This window comes from Parambassis ranga, chromosome 19 (genome assembly GCF_900634625.1).
Source record: "Parambassis ranga chromosome 19, fParRan2.1, whole genome shotgun sequence".
Lineage (NCBI taxonomy): Eukaryota > Metazoa > Chordata > Actinopteri > Ambassidae > Parambassis > Parambassis ranga.
The window spans coordinates 18,216,505-18,233,733 of NC_041039.1; the positions used below are offsets into that span (position 1 = coordinate 18,216,505).

Here is a 17,229-nt window from a genome sequence, read left to right on the forward strand (position 1 = left end):
GTCACTGCACAACCCTGAAAGTTTTTTTCACACATTAATTGATAATGTGCCGATATTTCTAGGAAAAGCACGCCTGTGTTTCCTGTATTGCCTCACTGCACTCACCGGGCGCGTGTGTGTGAAAAACTGGGAATCACTGAAAAGGTTACTGACGCTGAATTCATGTGTGAATGTTGTTGTTTTTCATCCTCCTCCCTCAAGCCTAACATCCACCATAAACACTAAAACCTTTCACGGCGCTTGCAGAGGGACCGTTCGTAGACTGTCAGTCAATGAGGTGTTGATCAGCTCCTTCTGAGGAAAGAAAGCACTTGGATCCATCGGTGCACATGTGTTTTGACACATGGTGTTCTCATGACGTGAAGAGGATGGAAGTGTGTTCAATTAATATTCATGCCGTCTCTGTGTAAACACTGTCAGATCAATGGAACAGCTCAGCTTGTACAGGCTGTATTATTTGGCTCAGTTTGTAAATAAAATACAGAAATGGACTCTGGTAAATATAAAAGTGTAGTTTGAACTATGAATTTGAAGGATGTTAAATACATGCTGTGGTTGAATCACATCCACAAGAGGAGCATTTTTTCCTTTTGACATTTGGTATACATTAATATCCCTCACAATATAAAGTGTTATAACTCTGGTGATTTCTATGACAGATTATAGGGGGAGGATTAATCCATCAATCCATCCATCCATCATCTGAACCCGCTTTGTCCTCCAGTGCAGGGTCTGCAGGGGTACACACCCTGGACAGGTCACCAGTCCATCACAGGGTAACATACACAGACAAACAGGGACTGAGAAGTGGTGATTAGAGTTGTGTATACAATACCGTTCCAAAGTTTGGGGTCACCAGGTCAGGTCTACAGCTTCTCTGATCAGTGTAACAGTTCTGCTGTGCTCACATCATTTCACAGGAGTTTTCTAAGCATCAATCAGCCTTTTTAACACAATTAGCAAACACAATGTAGCATCAGAACACAGGAGTGATGGCTGCTGGTGCCTCTGTATACCTCTGTATAGCTTCATTAAAAATCAGCCTTTTCTACCTAGAAGAGTCATTTACCACATGTCTAGACTGTACGTCTGATTACTTTAATGTTAGCTTCATTAAAAAATAAAGACATTTCAAGTGACCCCTAAACTTTTTTGTATATTTGTATGTAGAGATATGAACATTTTTAACATACATTTATATCAAGGAGCAGATAACCGGCTCTGGTTTTCTGGTCAGAACAGATCATGTCAGCGTAACTTCCATATGTCTCTGAGGAGGGAATTAAATCAACTAATATTAAATGAATGGATAGATAAATAGATTGGACCTTTCACCACCACATTTTTAATCTACGAGACCAAGTAAACCTTTATGCCAACATTTAGGAACTTAAATGAACTCCAACAGTTGATGAATGTGTCTGAAAAGGCTGCAGAGTGATGATCTTGGATGACGGTGTGTTTACATGACAGCCAGTTAACACATGATTTGTGGGAACTTCCTGAAAAAAAGAGGTGATGAATAATGTATAATCTATGTTACAGAGACGTTTAACAATTAATTCATATAGATGTCAGATAAGTAGACCAGCTTAAAAGAGGCATGTTCAACATGTTCACTGTCAGGAATTCACATACAATTTATAGTGGATGTTTTAGAGGGAGGCACTGAAGGATTAGGACGTCAAGGAGTGTGAGATACGTTGTGCAGCTGGTTTCCCTTGTTCTGATGTGAAGGGAGCTTTTGAATGAAGCCTCTTTGTAAAAAAAAACATGTCTCATTCTGTGAAAGACAAGAGGGAGATCTGTTAGTCTTCATCCTTGTAATAAGGTTCATATCCTGGGTGAACAGCTGTGCTGCTGAAAGATTTTAGGTCCTGCAGGTTCATCTGTTATTGTCAAAGTCTGACATTTTTCATGTTTGTTTTCAGATTTGCTACATGTTCTTCTGTGCTAATTGAAGTATATGAACAGAAATATATAATGTTCAACTCATGCTGATGACTCCAGCAGACAGTGTATGTGTTCACAGAAATAAAAATGTTATCCTCCTTAGCAATCGTGCCCATGTCAACTCGTTTGATGCTCCTATTCATCCCTAAGCAAGAACCAGAAGTCTGAACATTGAAGCGAATAGAACCATCCCACACACAGACATAAGTATTTACTATTTAATTCCCATCACCCACCAGACCTGGAGCTGGGAGTTGTCAGAAGGCTTAGGCTGTGCTCACAAGGACAGAGGCGAGAGGAGGTGAGGCAAACACATATCGGGAAACCACTCAAAATGCATGCTTATCCAAACTGGGGCCCCCACCACAGAAAAAAAATTCTATGCATGGCAAAGAGTATCTGAAAAACTCAGGAAGATCTTCAACAAACATTGCATTCCTGTGCACTTGAGGCCCAGCATGGCAGAGGCTAAGGACAGAACACCCAGCAGAGCACAGACTGTCCGATGCAGTGGAAAATTAACAGACAGTAGGAAAGCACATGGCAACGCACTGTGACCAAAGAAGGCATCCTATATGAGTAAGGATGTAAAATTATAACAATATGCAGACACCCAACATCCAAGGCTGTAGCTAACGTTGAGATCTGCAAGGTCCAGACTCAGTTATTTCCTCTGAAGTGAACATAATAAGTTGTGTAACTATTACTTTGCTTAGGTGCTGCAAAGATCTTCTATAACGCAGATGTGCCACTTTTTCTTGATCACTGGCATTATTGCCCGTTATGTATAATATATGCAGGGTAAAAGATCTTCTGCTTTTTTCGTGACAAAGATTGGTTGATAGTTCAGTGATCACAGGCACCTGACTCAGAAATGACTTATTGCCTCATTGATTCCTGGTTATGTTCTAGATCAGATTAACAACTGATCAGGAGACTGGATGATAAAGATCTACTGTCATAACAGAAAGGCAGACCACAGTGCACTTTTATTATTATTTTTTTTAATATAATTTATAATTTATTTCAACATAACTCTCAGTCTTAAATGTAAACACGAAAGTGTAATTTACTCTAACAAAATTAGTTGGCAATGTCATATAAAGAGTATAAGGACACTTGCAGCCTACAAGCAGCCAAACACTGAGCTTCATACAGATATTGCTGTTGCTGAGCTGTGGTGTAAATGTCATGTGTGTGTCACTGCAGTGTTTCCAAGCTGAAGCATGTGCAGCTGCTTTCCCCATCCCCGTTTGCTAGGCTTATGCTGCCAACTAGTGGACAGTAGAAAAGCTAAACACTAGCAGTGTTAGTAATAAGACAGAATGTATGAAACATTGTCTAGAATTTAAAAAATGAATAAGGTTAAGGTCACATTAAGTTTGCATGTTTAGAACCCTGAAGAAATAGCAGAAGATTTTAAGGATCTGTCACCGGACACATATAACACTGATGCACCCATATCAGGATCTCTTTATGCATCCTCCTCTGCAACTTTGGGTGCTGATATAATTTCTATCTAATATTCTATTTAATTTTACTTTGCATTATGTGTGTATAAAACCTGCCTTTGGGAGCAAGCTGAAACTCTCTCGCACAGACCAATGGAATGTGGTAAAGCTGCAGAACATTCTCCATAAATGCATGTTGAAGCGGTCACCATGAAAGGCACAAAGATATGGCAGAAGGCACAGGATCCTCTGGCGTGCCTCCATGGGGGCACTCAGAGGATCATTTCTGCACCATAAAAACATGTGAGCATTCAGCTGAGCTCTGTCTGCCTGGTTTGTGGAAGCAGGAGAGCCACCAGTCCTCCTGTCAACACCAGACCTGACACCAGCAGGATGGGAACGGCACAGTTCGTGTCCACCAACTTTCCAAAAACAATGTTAGCCATGATTGCTGCCACTCGGGACACTCCTGTGCAGAAACCGAGAGCAGTGGACCTGGAAGATGGAAAGATTGACTTGTGTCAAAACTAAATCCTCATTTTGTATATGCAGTAAAAAGACGCCTTCCGTCTACAGGTGAAGATTACCGTAGCTGTGTAGGGTAGAGCTCAGTGCCGATCACGTCCAGGGAGTTCCAGGCGATTACTGACACTCCACTGAAGATGCAGGAGAGGAACAGACTCTGAGCTTTGGTCTGAACCATGTAGATGAAGAAGACAGTCAGACTGGATACAATTAGGCTGCAGGCTGAAATAAAACCCAACAAAGATGGAGAGGTGGTGGAGCGTCACAAAGTAAGTGTGTGCAGAGGCCTGGGTGGCTGTTTACATTATATCAAAGTATAAACATCAGTATACAACAAGGAGTCAACAAACGGCAGACTCACAAAGCAGCATCTTTCCTCCAGTGCTGTCCATCATGAGGATGGTGAAGATGTTGCCCGGCAGGTTTGATGCAGCGATGATGAAGCCCTCCATATAAACTGCCAGAGGAAAAAATAAATACAGAGGGGACATAAGAAAAGTCCCAGCATGCAGCAGGCCTAGGAAGAGCAATGTGATCCACTATGGTTAGGTGTTGCATTCTTACAGACAAAGGGCGAAGCACTGGTAAAATATAACACTACACGTATGGTGGCACGCAGCTGTTGTCTAAACAAACACTTTGTTTGCCAGCTTTTGTTTTCTTAGTAAAGAGTTCCAGTAACTCGTACTGCCTCATTCTCAGGCTCTAACAGTGAGCTGTATCCAGCTCTGTGTTTGCTGACTGGAAGAAAAGGGGAAACAAAGATATTATAAATCCTTTGAACTCCAGAAACACACCTGCTGTCTTGACCGGGTAACAGCTTTGGTTGTGAAGGGGAGATGACCGGGACACATTGGCACAGGGAGAGCCACCATCCTCGATCCGTGCAAACAGCTCAGGGAACCACATCCACAGCCCATAATACCTACACACACACACACACCAGAAGAGTTTTCAACGGGGGTTTGCCATCCTGACCATCCTGCTGCTTAAAGAGACCTCACAACCTAATGTATGATAAGACTGACTTATAATTTATCAATATGTAAACTAATGTTAATGCCTGGCATTTGTATGTCTATGCCAACGTAAGTTTTTATTTTTGATGTAAGTGACATCAATAAAAAGCATTTTTGCAGAACATCAAGAAGTTGGGCTTTGCCTTTCTGCCCTTTTTTGACAGTACAATACTTGGTGCAGAGAGACAGGGGAAGGAAACACAGCATAGGAACCAGGGTGGAAGCGACCCTGGGTCTGGTGAGACATCTGGATGCCCCCCACAATCCTACAAACAGGCCCACCCGAAACTATTCTGTAATATAAGATGGACATCGAGGCAGCTTTCTGTCTCACAGTGAGACCAATGTCACTAACCGTTCACTATCTTTTTATCTGAGTAACATCATTTCTGCTGGTCAGAGATAAAATATTTCCAACAGTTATCTCTTACTAACACTAACATGTTGCTGAGCTGCCGAGTACACATCGAGGACATCAACACACAACAAGCTGTGGACACACCAAGAGAGGGACTGAATACCAACTTCTTACCCAAAGGAGATGCAGTAGAATATGATAATCAGAGAAATGCTCCTGGCTTTGAGATGACCACTGAACATCTGTCTAACAGGCTGCAAACCCTGCAAGTTAAACCAGAGACATCAGGAACAACAGTAAACATAATATTCCCTCCATCTAATAAATAAGTAATCATTTGTATCTCATAACACTGGTGTCAGTCTGACAGCATTTACTCTGGAGCCAGGATGTACACAGCACAATTGAAAGATCAATACCTTTTTCAATGTACTTGTGAGATGATTTCCGTATGAACCCCGGGTTCTGTTCTCTTCCAGTTCTCTTCTTTGCTTGGAGCTGATACACAAGCCAAACTCCTTTAAAAGAGTTCGAGATGACAGTCCGTGCATTACATGTATGTTGTACAATGAAGGAAATGTGTGCAGAAGTGGAAGAAACCACACATATATTGCAGTGATGGCACATCTCTTGATTTCTCTCTTAACCTTTGTCAATAGTGACATTTATGTGTCCAGTTATATGTAACTATACCAAACAATGGGAGCAGCTCAGCGTTTATTACCGGGAAAGCCTTCTGTTTTCCCTTCATGTTTATCTTGAACATCAGTCTGAAGACATGGATCGCCTCTCTCTCCTGACCAGCCTGGCAAAGACAGAGCACATAAAAAAATGATCTCCAACACAGTTCAGAAGAAAAAGCATCGCAGCAACAGAACACTTCTCAGGCTTTTCAATACCTCCATAAGGAACTTGGGACTTTCAGGCAGGATCAGCCTGAAGAAGACGGCTGAGGTGAGGCTGGGAACAGAGCACAGCACCACAAACACTCTCCAGCTCTGGAAGTCCAGTGATCCCAGAGAAAAATGTGCCCAGGTACGAGGAATCACTATCCAGGCCAGACCTGCAGATGGAAATGCACACAAACACAAACAAGGACGTCGTAAACAGAGGGAGCTACACAGTTTTCATTTCACACTCTGTGTCACCAAATCCCTGTCTGCACAATGCATGGCTCAGATTTCTGAACAGCTGCACACGTTCTCCCATTGAGTTTGTTTTTATTAATGATACATTTTTACTGATACAGAGTCCGAAATAGCTGCAAAAACAGCTTTTGTAAAATGACATTTTATCCTGCATCACTGACGGTCTTTGTTTGTTTGTTCCCACCTGCTGCCAGGATGTTACCAGCCATCCAGAAGGTGGCCAGGGCGCTGATCATTGCTCCTCTCTTCATCCGAGGCATGAATTCTGAGAAGTAGGAGAAGATGACGGGAATCGACCCTCCAACCCTGCATGTGAAATAATTTGATTTGCTTATCAAGAGGGAGACTTGCATTTAGACACACAGTGTGTTGGTGTGTGTAAGTATAAATATGTAAAAAGACATGCAGGGCTCACCCAACACCACTGATAAACCGCAGCAGCAGGAAGAGCCAGAACCATGGAGCCATGCTGGCCAGACCTCCAAACACCCCGTTGACTGTCAGGGACACAACCAGGACTCTGCGGCGCCCCTTCTGGTCAGCCAAATATCCCCACGTGTAGCCCCCCACCATCATTCCTGAAAACAGAGAATCCAATGTTCATGTTTAAAGTCTTATTGGTTTTTGAAGTCGGTTTGACTTTGTCTTCCTCTTCTTTACAATACCGTTAGCTTGGCAATGGAAAAGGGGGAACAACTCAACTTCCACTGAAAGTGTATGTCAAAATAAAACCAGCCAACACTCATATTTCCTTGTATCTCAGAGCTAAAATGAAATGTGACGTAAACGTCTGTTTGGAGACGTCTACGCAGTTCATTGAATGAATCACCGAGGAAGATGCTGGCGGTCAGCAGGCCCTTGTCTGAGGAGCTCAGCAGCAGGTCACAGCTTGCCGTCGGCAGGAGAAAAGACACGCAGAGGATCTCCACAGCATCGCTAGCATTGGCCCAGCCGCACGCCAGCAGCAGCAGCCAGTGGAACATCCCGAAACCTGAAAGCACGATGAAGGCACAGAGAGTTAGAAGCTCCATGATGACTCTATGATTCAGAAGGTCTTGTTGTCACCTCTCTAATAATCCCAAGACAAAAGCCTTAGATCACCTGCTTCTTCTACAGCTTCCTCATATGTCAATTTCCTCCCATCAGCTTCACATGTGGTGTTTGATGTCCTGTCGAAGATGACTTCCCCTGTGCAGCAACAAAACACAAAAGCATCTCATGTAACATGGAAGCTAAAAATGTTCAGTTTCACTCGTTTGAATAGCTGCAAATGTTTCCGAATGTGGTTTACTGTCATTAAACTAGAGAAACACAGGATTTGACAGACTTTTAATAACGGAACGAGAACATATTTACAAGAAGAAGACGATAGTGAACAAAAAGAAAAGTTTGTGGCAGCAGGTGTTACAGATGTTGAAGTCTTGTCTTGTATCTGGACTCTAAAAAAAGTTTGATCCAGAAGTATAAAATATATTAGAGTAAAATTCAGCATGTAAAGTATCAGCAAAAGGGAACTCAAGTGCAAGTTCTGCATGGATGGGTGGACTTTCAGCTGGTGTTACTGATAACATGCCAGTGAATAACACACTGAGCCAACACCTCGTAATTAGGTTTTTTTAAGCATTTGTACGTGTGCACTGTCACTGGATCACTTGTTGAACTTTGTAAGTAAATGCAGTGATGAAGTGTCACAACTTTACCTTCATCCGAGTCCAGCTCGCTCGGGTCCAGCTGATCTCCGGTGAGAAGCGGCCGCTGCGCCTCCGTATCCCCGGTGTGCATGTGACGGGACATCCCCTCTCATCAAAGTCGGATGTCTCTAATATGGGCAGTAAGCGGCAGGTTAGCTAACTTCCAGCTGAAGCCTTGTCCAGATCCATGTTATTGCTGCAACCGCTGCATTGGTCCCATGACTAATCCACTAAGGCTTGCTAGCTAACAGTAAAGCTAACCTGACAAGAAGGAGGATCAGGAAGTAAAAAAAACAGACAGCGGCGGGTTGGACCGTCCTCCTGAGCTGCGTCTCTCCTCCATTTAGCCAGCCAGGTTTAGTTGGAAAACACTCGGGCTGAACCACCACCACAACAGTGCCTTACCCTCCCACGAGCAGCGGAGGTATCTGTCATCTAGCCGAAGCGGACACGTCTGTGTTTTGAGCAGTTGACGTGACCTCCCCTCTTGTTTTCAAAAAGATTGAAGATGGCGACCAGCTCGGAGCGCAGTCCTCCTCCTTTCCCCGATTCGGAGGACCAAGATGTGCTGGACTCTGAGGAGGTCGGAGGCCGAGACAGTGATGAGGACGACGGGGAAGATCTCTTCATGAGCGCAGTATGTTTCAATGGAGCTAATTTCATGCTAGCTAGCTAACTGACGTGAACTTAGCGACTTACTTAGCACAGAAAGCTAATGAAGCACCTTTAGCGAAAAGTTTTGACCAACGCTGAGATTTTTTTTGAAGTTTCTCCACATGAACACAATAATACGAACATAGGGCTGATATTAGGGGCTGTCAGGTAACATTAAACTTACTGTGCTTACTGTAACTGTCCTACCTGCCTGCCACAGGTTTATTAAAGCTGGTAGTAATCTTTGACAGCGCTGTAAACGCCCTTGCTGGTATTGATTTCTGCCTGAAGGTGCAATCTCACCGTGATTTAAACTCTGAACTAGGTCACAGCATGCTGCTGTTTTTCTAAAACTTACTGTCTTTCACGTGAACTTGCAGCAAACCTGAAAGCATCGTTTTCAGGTGATGCGTTAAGCCGCAGTCTGAGCTTTGCTCACTGCACAGAATGAGGTTGGAGTGAAAGTCAGTTTGCAGGGAAATGTGTTGAATAAAACTCAACATTCAGTCTTTTTTTTAAGGTTGAAATGAGGATTAAATTTTGGCTCAGGCTGCTCTCCTGTCATGTGAGTAGGATGTGGTCACATGGTCAGAACCCGGATGTTTTCCCTGCAGTCAAAGTTCAGATGAAACTTTGAAAAGTTGCTGGCTGTGATTTTTTTTTTGCAGAGCTGTAGTCACTCCAGCATGGAAAGCTAAAGTCAGCATTTATGGATGCTGTAGTTACCACAGCTTGTTGCTATTGCTTGGAAATGGAATCACAGTGGTTTCCTGTACATTAAGACACACTTTTTATTGACAGAATAGGACATTTGCCAGGTTGAGAGAGAGACATGCACACGAGAAGTGTTTGTACTGTGAGGGAAGCCTTCAAAGTGATGAATAAAAACCTGAATGTTGCAGCCACTGGCTTCTATGAGCTATAGAAAGTTTGTCATTTCAAAAGAAACTCATTATTAGAGTGTTTGAACAAGTGACCCTGATGATCAATAGGCAAAACGTATGGTGTTAGCTACATTGCTGCCCACGTCCTGGACTAAATTAGCTTGAAAGAAAGCAAATTGCATGCACAGAATTATTAATAACCAGAGTATTGAGTTCGTCCAAACATTTCAGAGTTATGCAGTAATGTCCGGAGCTAGTCTATTAGCCAATACTCAAGCTCTACCTATTGAGTAACCACTGTGTTATAGATCAGTTTCTGCATTCTACATCTGCACCTTTTCATTTTAAAGCACTGCGTCTATGATCTGTGACACATGGATTGGAATCAACAATGCATCATAATCAAAGCTGTGTGTATGATGGATGATTCTGTAGGAGCTGTGGGTGCATGTGGTTTGTTTTGCTGTTGTTCTTAGGTCACATTTTTGGTATGACATGTGTATGATCTTCCTCTGTCTCCAGAGCAGCCCTCCACTCATCAACACGGACAGCACGCCCGAACCTGCCTCTCAGCTCAGCGATGTTTTAACGAAGCCTCCCAGTGACCTAATGAATGATCCTCTATTTGAACCCATCATCAGCCAAACAGACGACAAACCAGCAGGTGAAGCCGTCAGCGAACCCTCTGATGATTTTTTTGACCTGATAAACAACGTCACAACTGAGACCACCGGTCCTGCTGTGGCTGAAATCTCTTTAGATGAACCCTCAGATGATTTTGTTGACATATTAGGAAGTGAAACTCCGAAAGAGGAAGTAGTAGTGGCAAATGTAACTGTTGAGGCAGCAGCAGCTGAAAGTGAAGTGCCCGGTGGAGTTACAGAACCATTTACAGATGGGAAAACAGGAAATGATGCTGGGCTGGAAGCGGATGAATCTTCCGCTGCTCCAATAATCGACCTCAGTGGCGATTTGTCAAGTAATGATGCACAACAGCAGCCCATCAGTGACAAAATTGCCGACCCTTTGGTTGACCTCCGCAGTAATGCTCCTCTTGCTGCAGAAGCCAAAAAACCCAGCGTGGCAACAATGGATCTGTTCGAAGATGAGGGCAGTGACTTGTTTGCAGAACCGCAGCAGACAAAATCTGCCAAGCAGCCACAGAAAAGCCTGTTCGGTGAACCTGATGAGGATCTGTTCGGTGAGCCGCTCGGTGCCATCGCAAAGAAAAACACCAGTAAAGCGCAAAAGGAGAAATCCGACACAACCAAAGCTGCTGCTGCTGCTGCTGAAGGACCTCAGCCTGCCACTAAACCATTAGAACCTGCAGATATCTTTACAGAGGAAGCTGTCACCGCACCGCCCAGCATCAGCACTACCAGCACTGTCAACAAGACCAACGGAGTCAACTCAGAGGCAGACACTGATATATTTGCTGGTGAGTCCACCATATTCTCTTAGATTCCACTGCAGCATCAAGTTCTTTTTCAGCCTCTGTACGTTTTTTGTTTTTCTGTCTGTGACTTGTGTCTGCACATCGAGAGGCTAGAAATCTGCCAAAAACTCGCCACTGCCAGCCACACACTCAGTCTCGTCCTTCCAGTTGTGCTTATGTGTGCAGAATTCTTCTTTATAGACTCTTGTCAGTGCATTACATCCAGGTCTGACTAGGACAAGTAGAACAAGAGGTTTTGATGGAATATCATGATTTTAGACTCAGAATTCCAACATAACCCCACCTCACACATGAGGCATTCAAGGACCATTGAAAATTTCAAAGTCAGATGGTGTAATTTTGACCTTTTCTTTAAAAAAGAAAAACCAGAGGGTTTAAAGTCACATGCTTGTGCTTGCAGGAGGTTTCAGTTTGGTTTTCAAGGCCAAATTCTACAAAGTTCAAGTATAATCTAATAAATCACAAACTACTACGAGGCACAATAAAACAGCTTCTGTACTTAACAATTGAATTGAATTCACTGCTTCATAAAGACAGAACTTTAACAAGGGTTTTAGGCTTTACAATGTAAAGTAAATAATTGACCGCTTGCTACACATTTCTGTTAACCATGCGATGACCTCAGCCTCTGTTTTATTCTGTTGTTTCTCATCGCTATCAGAAGCCACAGTGGAGCTTTCTCTCGACAGTCCGCGGACTGAGAGAAAGACGGAGGTGAAGCCGTCTGCTTCTGCCTCCACGTCGCTGTCAGCAGCTGCCAGCATAGCCAAGCCACAGTCTGCTGCCCTGGAGGAGGTACGTACACCTACACCCGGAGCACCGAAGGTTTCAGATTCCTACTCTGGCAGCTATTTGTAGCCTCCAGGGGAGGAGAGAATCTGTCACTTTTCTGTTCAATATTTCTTACAGCTAGAAGAAGAGGAAGAGGAGGAGTTGGAAGACAAATTTGACATATTTGTCTCTGTCAAAGACCCTGAGAAAATAGGTGAGGTTTGGTTACTACAGAATAAAATAAGAGTTGTTGGGAGCAGACTGCAAACTGGTTGTTTCCAATATTGATTAATAGTTTGAGTGTGTGTTTTTTCAGGGGATGGTATGAATGCTTACATGGCCTACAAAGTATCCACACAGGTAAACATTTTATCTGAAGTTCTCTCTATATTATTCTGCCTAAGTTGGTCACCAAGGTTATTGTCAGGGTGCATGGTACCCAAAGAGAAATAGAAAAATGTTTCTTTCAGACCACGCTGTCCATGTTCCGCAACAAGACGTTTACCGTGAGGCGGCGCTTCAGTGACTTCCTCGGCCTCTATGAGAAGCTTTCTGAAAAACATGGACCAAATGGATTCATCGTGCCTCCACCGCCAGAGAAGAGCCTTCTCGGTAAGCTTGGCTGTTTTCCTTTTTTCCTTTTCATGTTTGTTTTGTTTGAAGTCTAATCACCAGTCTGCTGTGGTGTTGGATAGGGATGACAAAGGTGAAGGTGGGGAAGGAAGATTCATCATCTGCAGACTTTGTAGAGAGACGAAGAGGAGCATTGGAAAGGTGAGGAACTGAAGCTGCATCATGACAAACCAAATGGCATAAAAATAAAGCTGAGCAGGAAAAATAGCTTCTCGATCTTTTCAGATATCTCCAGAGGATTGTAAATCACCCGTCACTGCTCCAAGACCCAGATGTTCGGGAGTTCCTGGAGAGAGAGGACGTAAGCTGCATTTATGTAGTTTCACATCTGAGCTGCTATTTAAATAATCTGTAAATGTCTGCTGCATTATTCCTCTCTGCGTATGTAGGGTTTTACTATATATTTGGAGTTGTGTGTGTGTGTGTCACTCTCTCTTCAGTTGCCCAGAGCTGTGAGCACCCAAGCTCTGAGCGGTGCTGGCTTCCTAAAAATGATCAACAAAGCGACGGATGCTGTCAGTAAAATGACCATCAAGATGAACGAGTCTGACGTGGTGAGTTCAGCTGCGAAAAATCTCCCTGTTTTATCCAGGAATACTCAGGCTTCTACCGCTCTCTGTGCTGGAATTGTACTGACACTTGTTTTGCTGCAGTGGTTTGAGGAGAAGCTGCAGGAAGTGGAGTCTGCAGACCAGCAGTTCAGGAAGATCCATGCACTGGTCGAATCCCTGGTCGTCCACAGAAAAGGTTGGTCGTCCTCTTTGCATGTGTCGAGTAACACTTTAAATGTAACTTCTGGCCCTCTCTTCCTCTTTAGAATTGTCAACAAACACAGCTAGCTTTGCCAAAAGTGCAGCCATGCTGGGCAGTGCAGAAGACAACACGGCTCTGTCCCGGGCTCTCTCTCAGCTGGCAGAGGTGGAGGACAAGATGGAGCAGTTACACCAGGACCAAGCTGCAAATGACACCTTCAGCTTTGCAGAACTGATTGCCGATTACATCCGCCTGCTGGGGGCCGTGAGGGTAACAAGAACATTTTTTTAAGCTAGTTACTGGATGTTAGAGCTTCTACTTCTTTTTTTAAGAAAATGGCCAAAATAAAGAAGTGTTGATTGTTCTCCTGCAAACAAAAGAGGGACTTTCACTTAGAACGCTGTCCTGACAAGAAGCCATATCAGCAGGTAGCACAACAAGCAGCCAAGTGTAAACATGAAATGTTTCTCTGTGCGTTTGTGACCTGCAGGGGTCGTTTGATCATCGGATGAAGGCGTGGCAGCGCTGGCAGGATGCTCAGGCCATGCTGCAGAAGAAGAGGGAGACTGAGGCCAAACTGCTGTGGGCTAACAAGCCGGACAAGCTACAGCTGGCCAAGGAGGAGATCGCCGAGGTATGACACAGGCCAAAAACAACAACATGAGAGTCTGATGTCACCGTCCTTCCACCACTTTAATTACCATTATTTACCAAGGAGAATAAGTGAAAGGACCTTGTATGTTGGATGAGGCTCCACTATGATCCTCCCTCTCTCTCCCTCTCTCTCTCTCTGGACAGTGGGAGGCCAAAGTGACACAGTATGAGCGAGACTTTGAAAGAGTTTCCGCAACTGTGCGCAAGGAAGTCGTCCGCTTTGAGGTACTAAAAAGTTTATCCTCTTTGCATCAGCGGCCACCAGACCGCCGAGAATGTTGAAAACATTCAAACATATTTAAAACAAAAAACATTTCTCTAACAGAAAGAAAAGACGAAGAATTTTAAAAGACAGATCATCAAGTACTTGGAGTCTCAGCTTCAGTCTCAGCAACAGGTGAGTCTCCCTCTAGTCAAACATGAAGAGTTAATAATGAAACCAGTGAGGGGACCTTTTAGTCTGTTAAACATGCCAAATACTCAAAATATAGTAGAAGCCCCGACTTCTATTCTATAACTAAGACATACAGCAGGAAAGACGGGTTAAACTAAACATGTGGCAGGAGAGTAGTAAGTCTTGAAAATCAGGAGTCCGGCTTGTGTAAGGGTTAATAGGTACTTGATATTCCTTCTGTTCCTTCTGCACAGACCTGTGAACCTCTTTTCACCTGTGATTATGACACTGAAGCTCACCTCTTTGTTTGTTTCTCCCCCTCCAGCTGATAAAGTACTGGGAGGCTTTCCTACCAGAAGCAAAAGCAATCGCCTAATCCTCGAGCACCAGCCCTCGGAGTAACACAACAGGCTGCCTTTCTCTTATACACTTTACCTCTTTTGCCTTTAAACCAAGGAAGAATGCGTGCATTGTAAAAGGGAGATACAATCAAACATTTTTTTAATCACCTCTAACATATAGCTCTGTATTCTATTGTATTAATAATTGTATATTTTCATTTAACCTTCCACAAATATTTTCTTATTAGGTAACCAGAGTTTGCATATAAACATAAAGATATGGACGTTCTGACGAAGGGGAAAAAAAAAAAAGCTTGATGAATGATTCCAGTAGTTTCCACAGGTGGAGGGAAATGAAACGAGTCCGTTTGCTCTCAGGATTTTCTCCCTCGTGTGATTGGGAGCTCCTTCACATCAGCAGTGATTCAATTGTTTACAGCACGGTTGCTCTTGTCTCACACACTTCTGGGGACCCAGGTGAAGAAAGTGGCCAAGAGCCTCACTCTGCTTCTTCTTATTAATAAATAAAAGGGATTAAAATCAGACGTATGAGCACTTCCACCAGGTGGATCAAGTACCAAGCATGTTTTTGTTTTCTTACAGATAAGAGGGGGTGGGCTGAGGGGGGTTGCAGGGCGATTAGAGGCATTACCTATGATCAGTGATTGTAGGTGTTCAATCATTGTTCAAACTTTTTATGTCTGTGCCTTTTTTTTTTTTTAAAGGGACAGTTCACCCCAAAAATCAAATGGTTGTGCTTTTCCTATGGCCTACAGTGCTGTTGCTTTGATATAAGTTGCCATAGAGATTTGTGTTTTCTCTCCTATATAATGAAAGTAAATGGCAGCTTGTGTCGCAGGGTGTGTTGTTGCCAGAACGCAACAAGCTAAGCACCGTTTACTTTCACTTCAAGCTGCTGGAAAAAAAAAAGATGAGCATTCGATTTTGGAGGCGAGCTGTCTCTTTTAAGTCATAGTGGAGTTTCCTGTCTCCTCATGCCAGTTTGGCTCTGCAGAGGCTAGTTAGCACTTCTACAGCAGCCATAATGACATCCTGTCGCTGCAGACGTGTTTATAGTTTTAAGCCCATTTACTTTAATCCTCTGCGATTGTGTCTGTTTTGTCAAGAAGTGCCATCACTTGTGTGTGGGGAAACTGCACATAAAGCCAGCATCTCATAAGATATTACCAGGCAGTGATGACTCACTTTGGGGGGGAAGGACCGTAAACACTGACATGTTCAGTCTATGGATTTGTCAACTCTAAACAACTGATGAAACTTAAAGGCTGTCGTTACTACTGCAGCAACTCGGAGCTTGTTTACAGTCCTGGTTTGACTTTTCTTTTCCATCTCTTCTAACTTTGGGTTTCTTCATGTTGCTTTTGCTTGGTTTGTAGCTTTTGATTAAATGTCAAACTTTGTATTTTTGTCCGGGTCCCACTGAAGTACCCCCTGAAAACAGCCCTGAAAAAAAAGACAGGCCTGCTTTTCTATTGATCAACACAAGGTGGCTGTAAAATTCCAAGAACTGTATCTGTGTGACCATAGATTTCTGGCCACAGTCACAATGAATTATTATCACATATACTCAGTTTGCAATAAACTGAGATCTTCACTAATTAGTGTCATTGTAGGTTACTGATGATGCAAAATGTTGATGGTAATCATCGTTTTTGCATTCGGGAGTGCATGTAGGGTGCATGTTGGATTCACTGTGGACTTGTGGAGGATCAATACAATAAATCAGTCTGAATTTGGACACTAAAAATGAACAGGTGGATAGCACCGGCTACATATTCTTCCAAAACTCAAGTTTGAATGGACGGAAATGCTTCAAGCACGTTGAATGTAAACATAACATCGTGTATACGGACAAAAAAAAGGGGCACTTAACATTGGTGCTTTAACGATCAGCCTGAAGCCATCAGAGCTGTTGGTTCGTAGACATGATGTTAACGCCATGTATTAAACATGCTGGTGTTTCAATGAATCTAATTCTCAGCCTGCAGATTTAACATGAACCGGTAACAAGCCACAGCTTCATGTGTCACAGTGATTGTGATTATAGCTTTAATTCCACATTTGTACACACATGTAAACTGAAGCCGTGCAGTGATTACACTACACTGTACCTCTTTGTTCTCACCCAGCTTGCAGACATTTCTTTGCATTGTTGTTTTTTTGTTTTTGCCAGTTAGATACATGCTCGCATCACTCTTTAAAAACTCATTAGTTAGTGTGGCCTTGTGTACGCTAACGTGCAGAGCAATGTCAGCAACGTGCACTGTGTCGGAGGACTTTCTTTTTAACAAATCAATAAAAGTTGCACTGTTTACACATGGAAATTTCATAAAGAACGTCCGACTCCAGTGTTTCTTCTGTGTCATGTTCGACATGTTGAGCAGCACCATCAAGCCTCTGTGTGTGGTGACAGTATCATAATGGCCCCTTGAGGCTGCCTCCAAAACTGAGCCAGTCATTTTTTTTTATAGAAGCACATATACAAATAATTATTGTTTAATAAAATGACATCAATATCTTAAA

At 43.2% G+C, this 17,229-nt stretch overlaps 2 protein-coding genes across 2 annotated transcripts; one reads left to right on the plus strand and one right to left on the minus strand.

Moving 5' to 3' along the window:
- Positions 1–3,017: 3,017 nt before the first annotated feature.
- sv2 (synaptic vesicle glycoprotein 2) lies at positions 3,018–8,547 on the minus strand. Its single transcript, XM_028431420.1, has 14 exons — positions 8,407–8,547; positions 8,155–8,273; positions 7,556–7,642; positions 7,284–7,445; positions 6,870–7,032; positions 6,639–6,760; positions 6,206–6,369; positions 6,031–6,111; positions 5,726–5,824; positions 5,481–5,569; positions 4,727–4,854; positions 4,291–4,386; positions 3,992–4,151; positions 3,018–3,899 (listed from the first exon to the last, which is right to left on the minus strand). The coding sequence occupies exons 2-14, from the start codon at positions 8,246–8,248 to the stop codon at positions 3,716–3,718; spliced, it is 1,629 nt and encodes a 542-aa protein (XP_028287221.1). The 5' UTR covers positions 8,249–8,273; positions 8,407–8,547; the 3' UTR covers positions 3,018–3,715.
- On the plus strand, positions 8,428–17,042 carry snx1a (sorting nexin 1a). The gene is made up of 16 exons (XM_028431418.1): positions 8,428–8,569; positions 8,647–8,782; positions 10,206–11,121; positions 11,801–11,934; positions 12,049–12,124; positions 12,227–12,270; positions 12,381–12,522; positions 12,606–12,684; positions 12,769–12,844; positions 12,984–13,097; positions 13,197–13,290; positions 13,361–13,566; positions 13,787–13,930; positions 14,095–14,175; positions 14,276–14,347; positions 14,670–17,042. The coding sequence occupies exons 2-16, from the start codon at positions 8,654–8,656 to the stop codon at positions 14,718–14,720; spliced, it is 2,358 nt and encodes a 785-aa protein (XP_028287219.1). The 5' UTR covers positions 8,428–8,569; positions 8,647–8,653; the 3' UTR covers positions 14,721–17,042.
- The last annotated feature ends 187 nt before the right edge of the window (positions 17,043–17,229 follow it).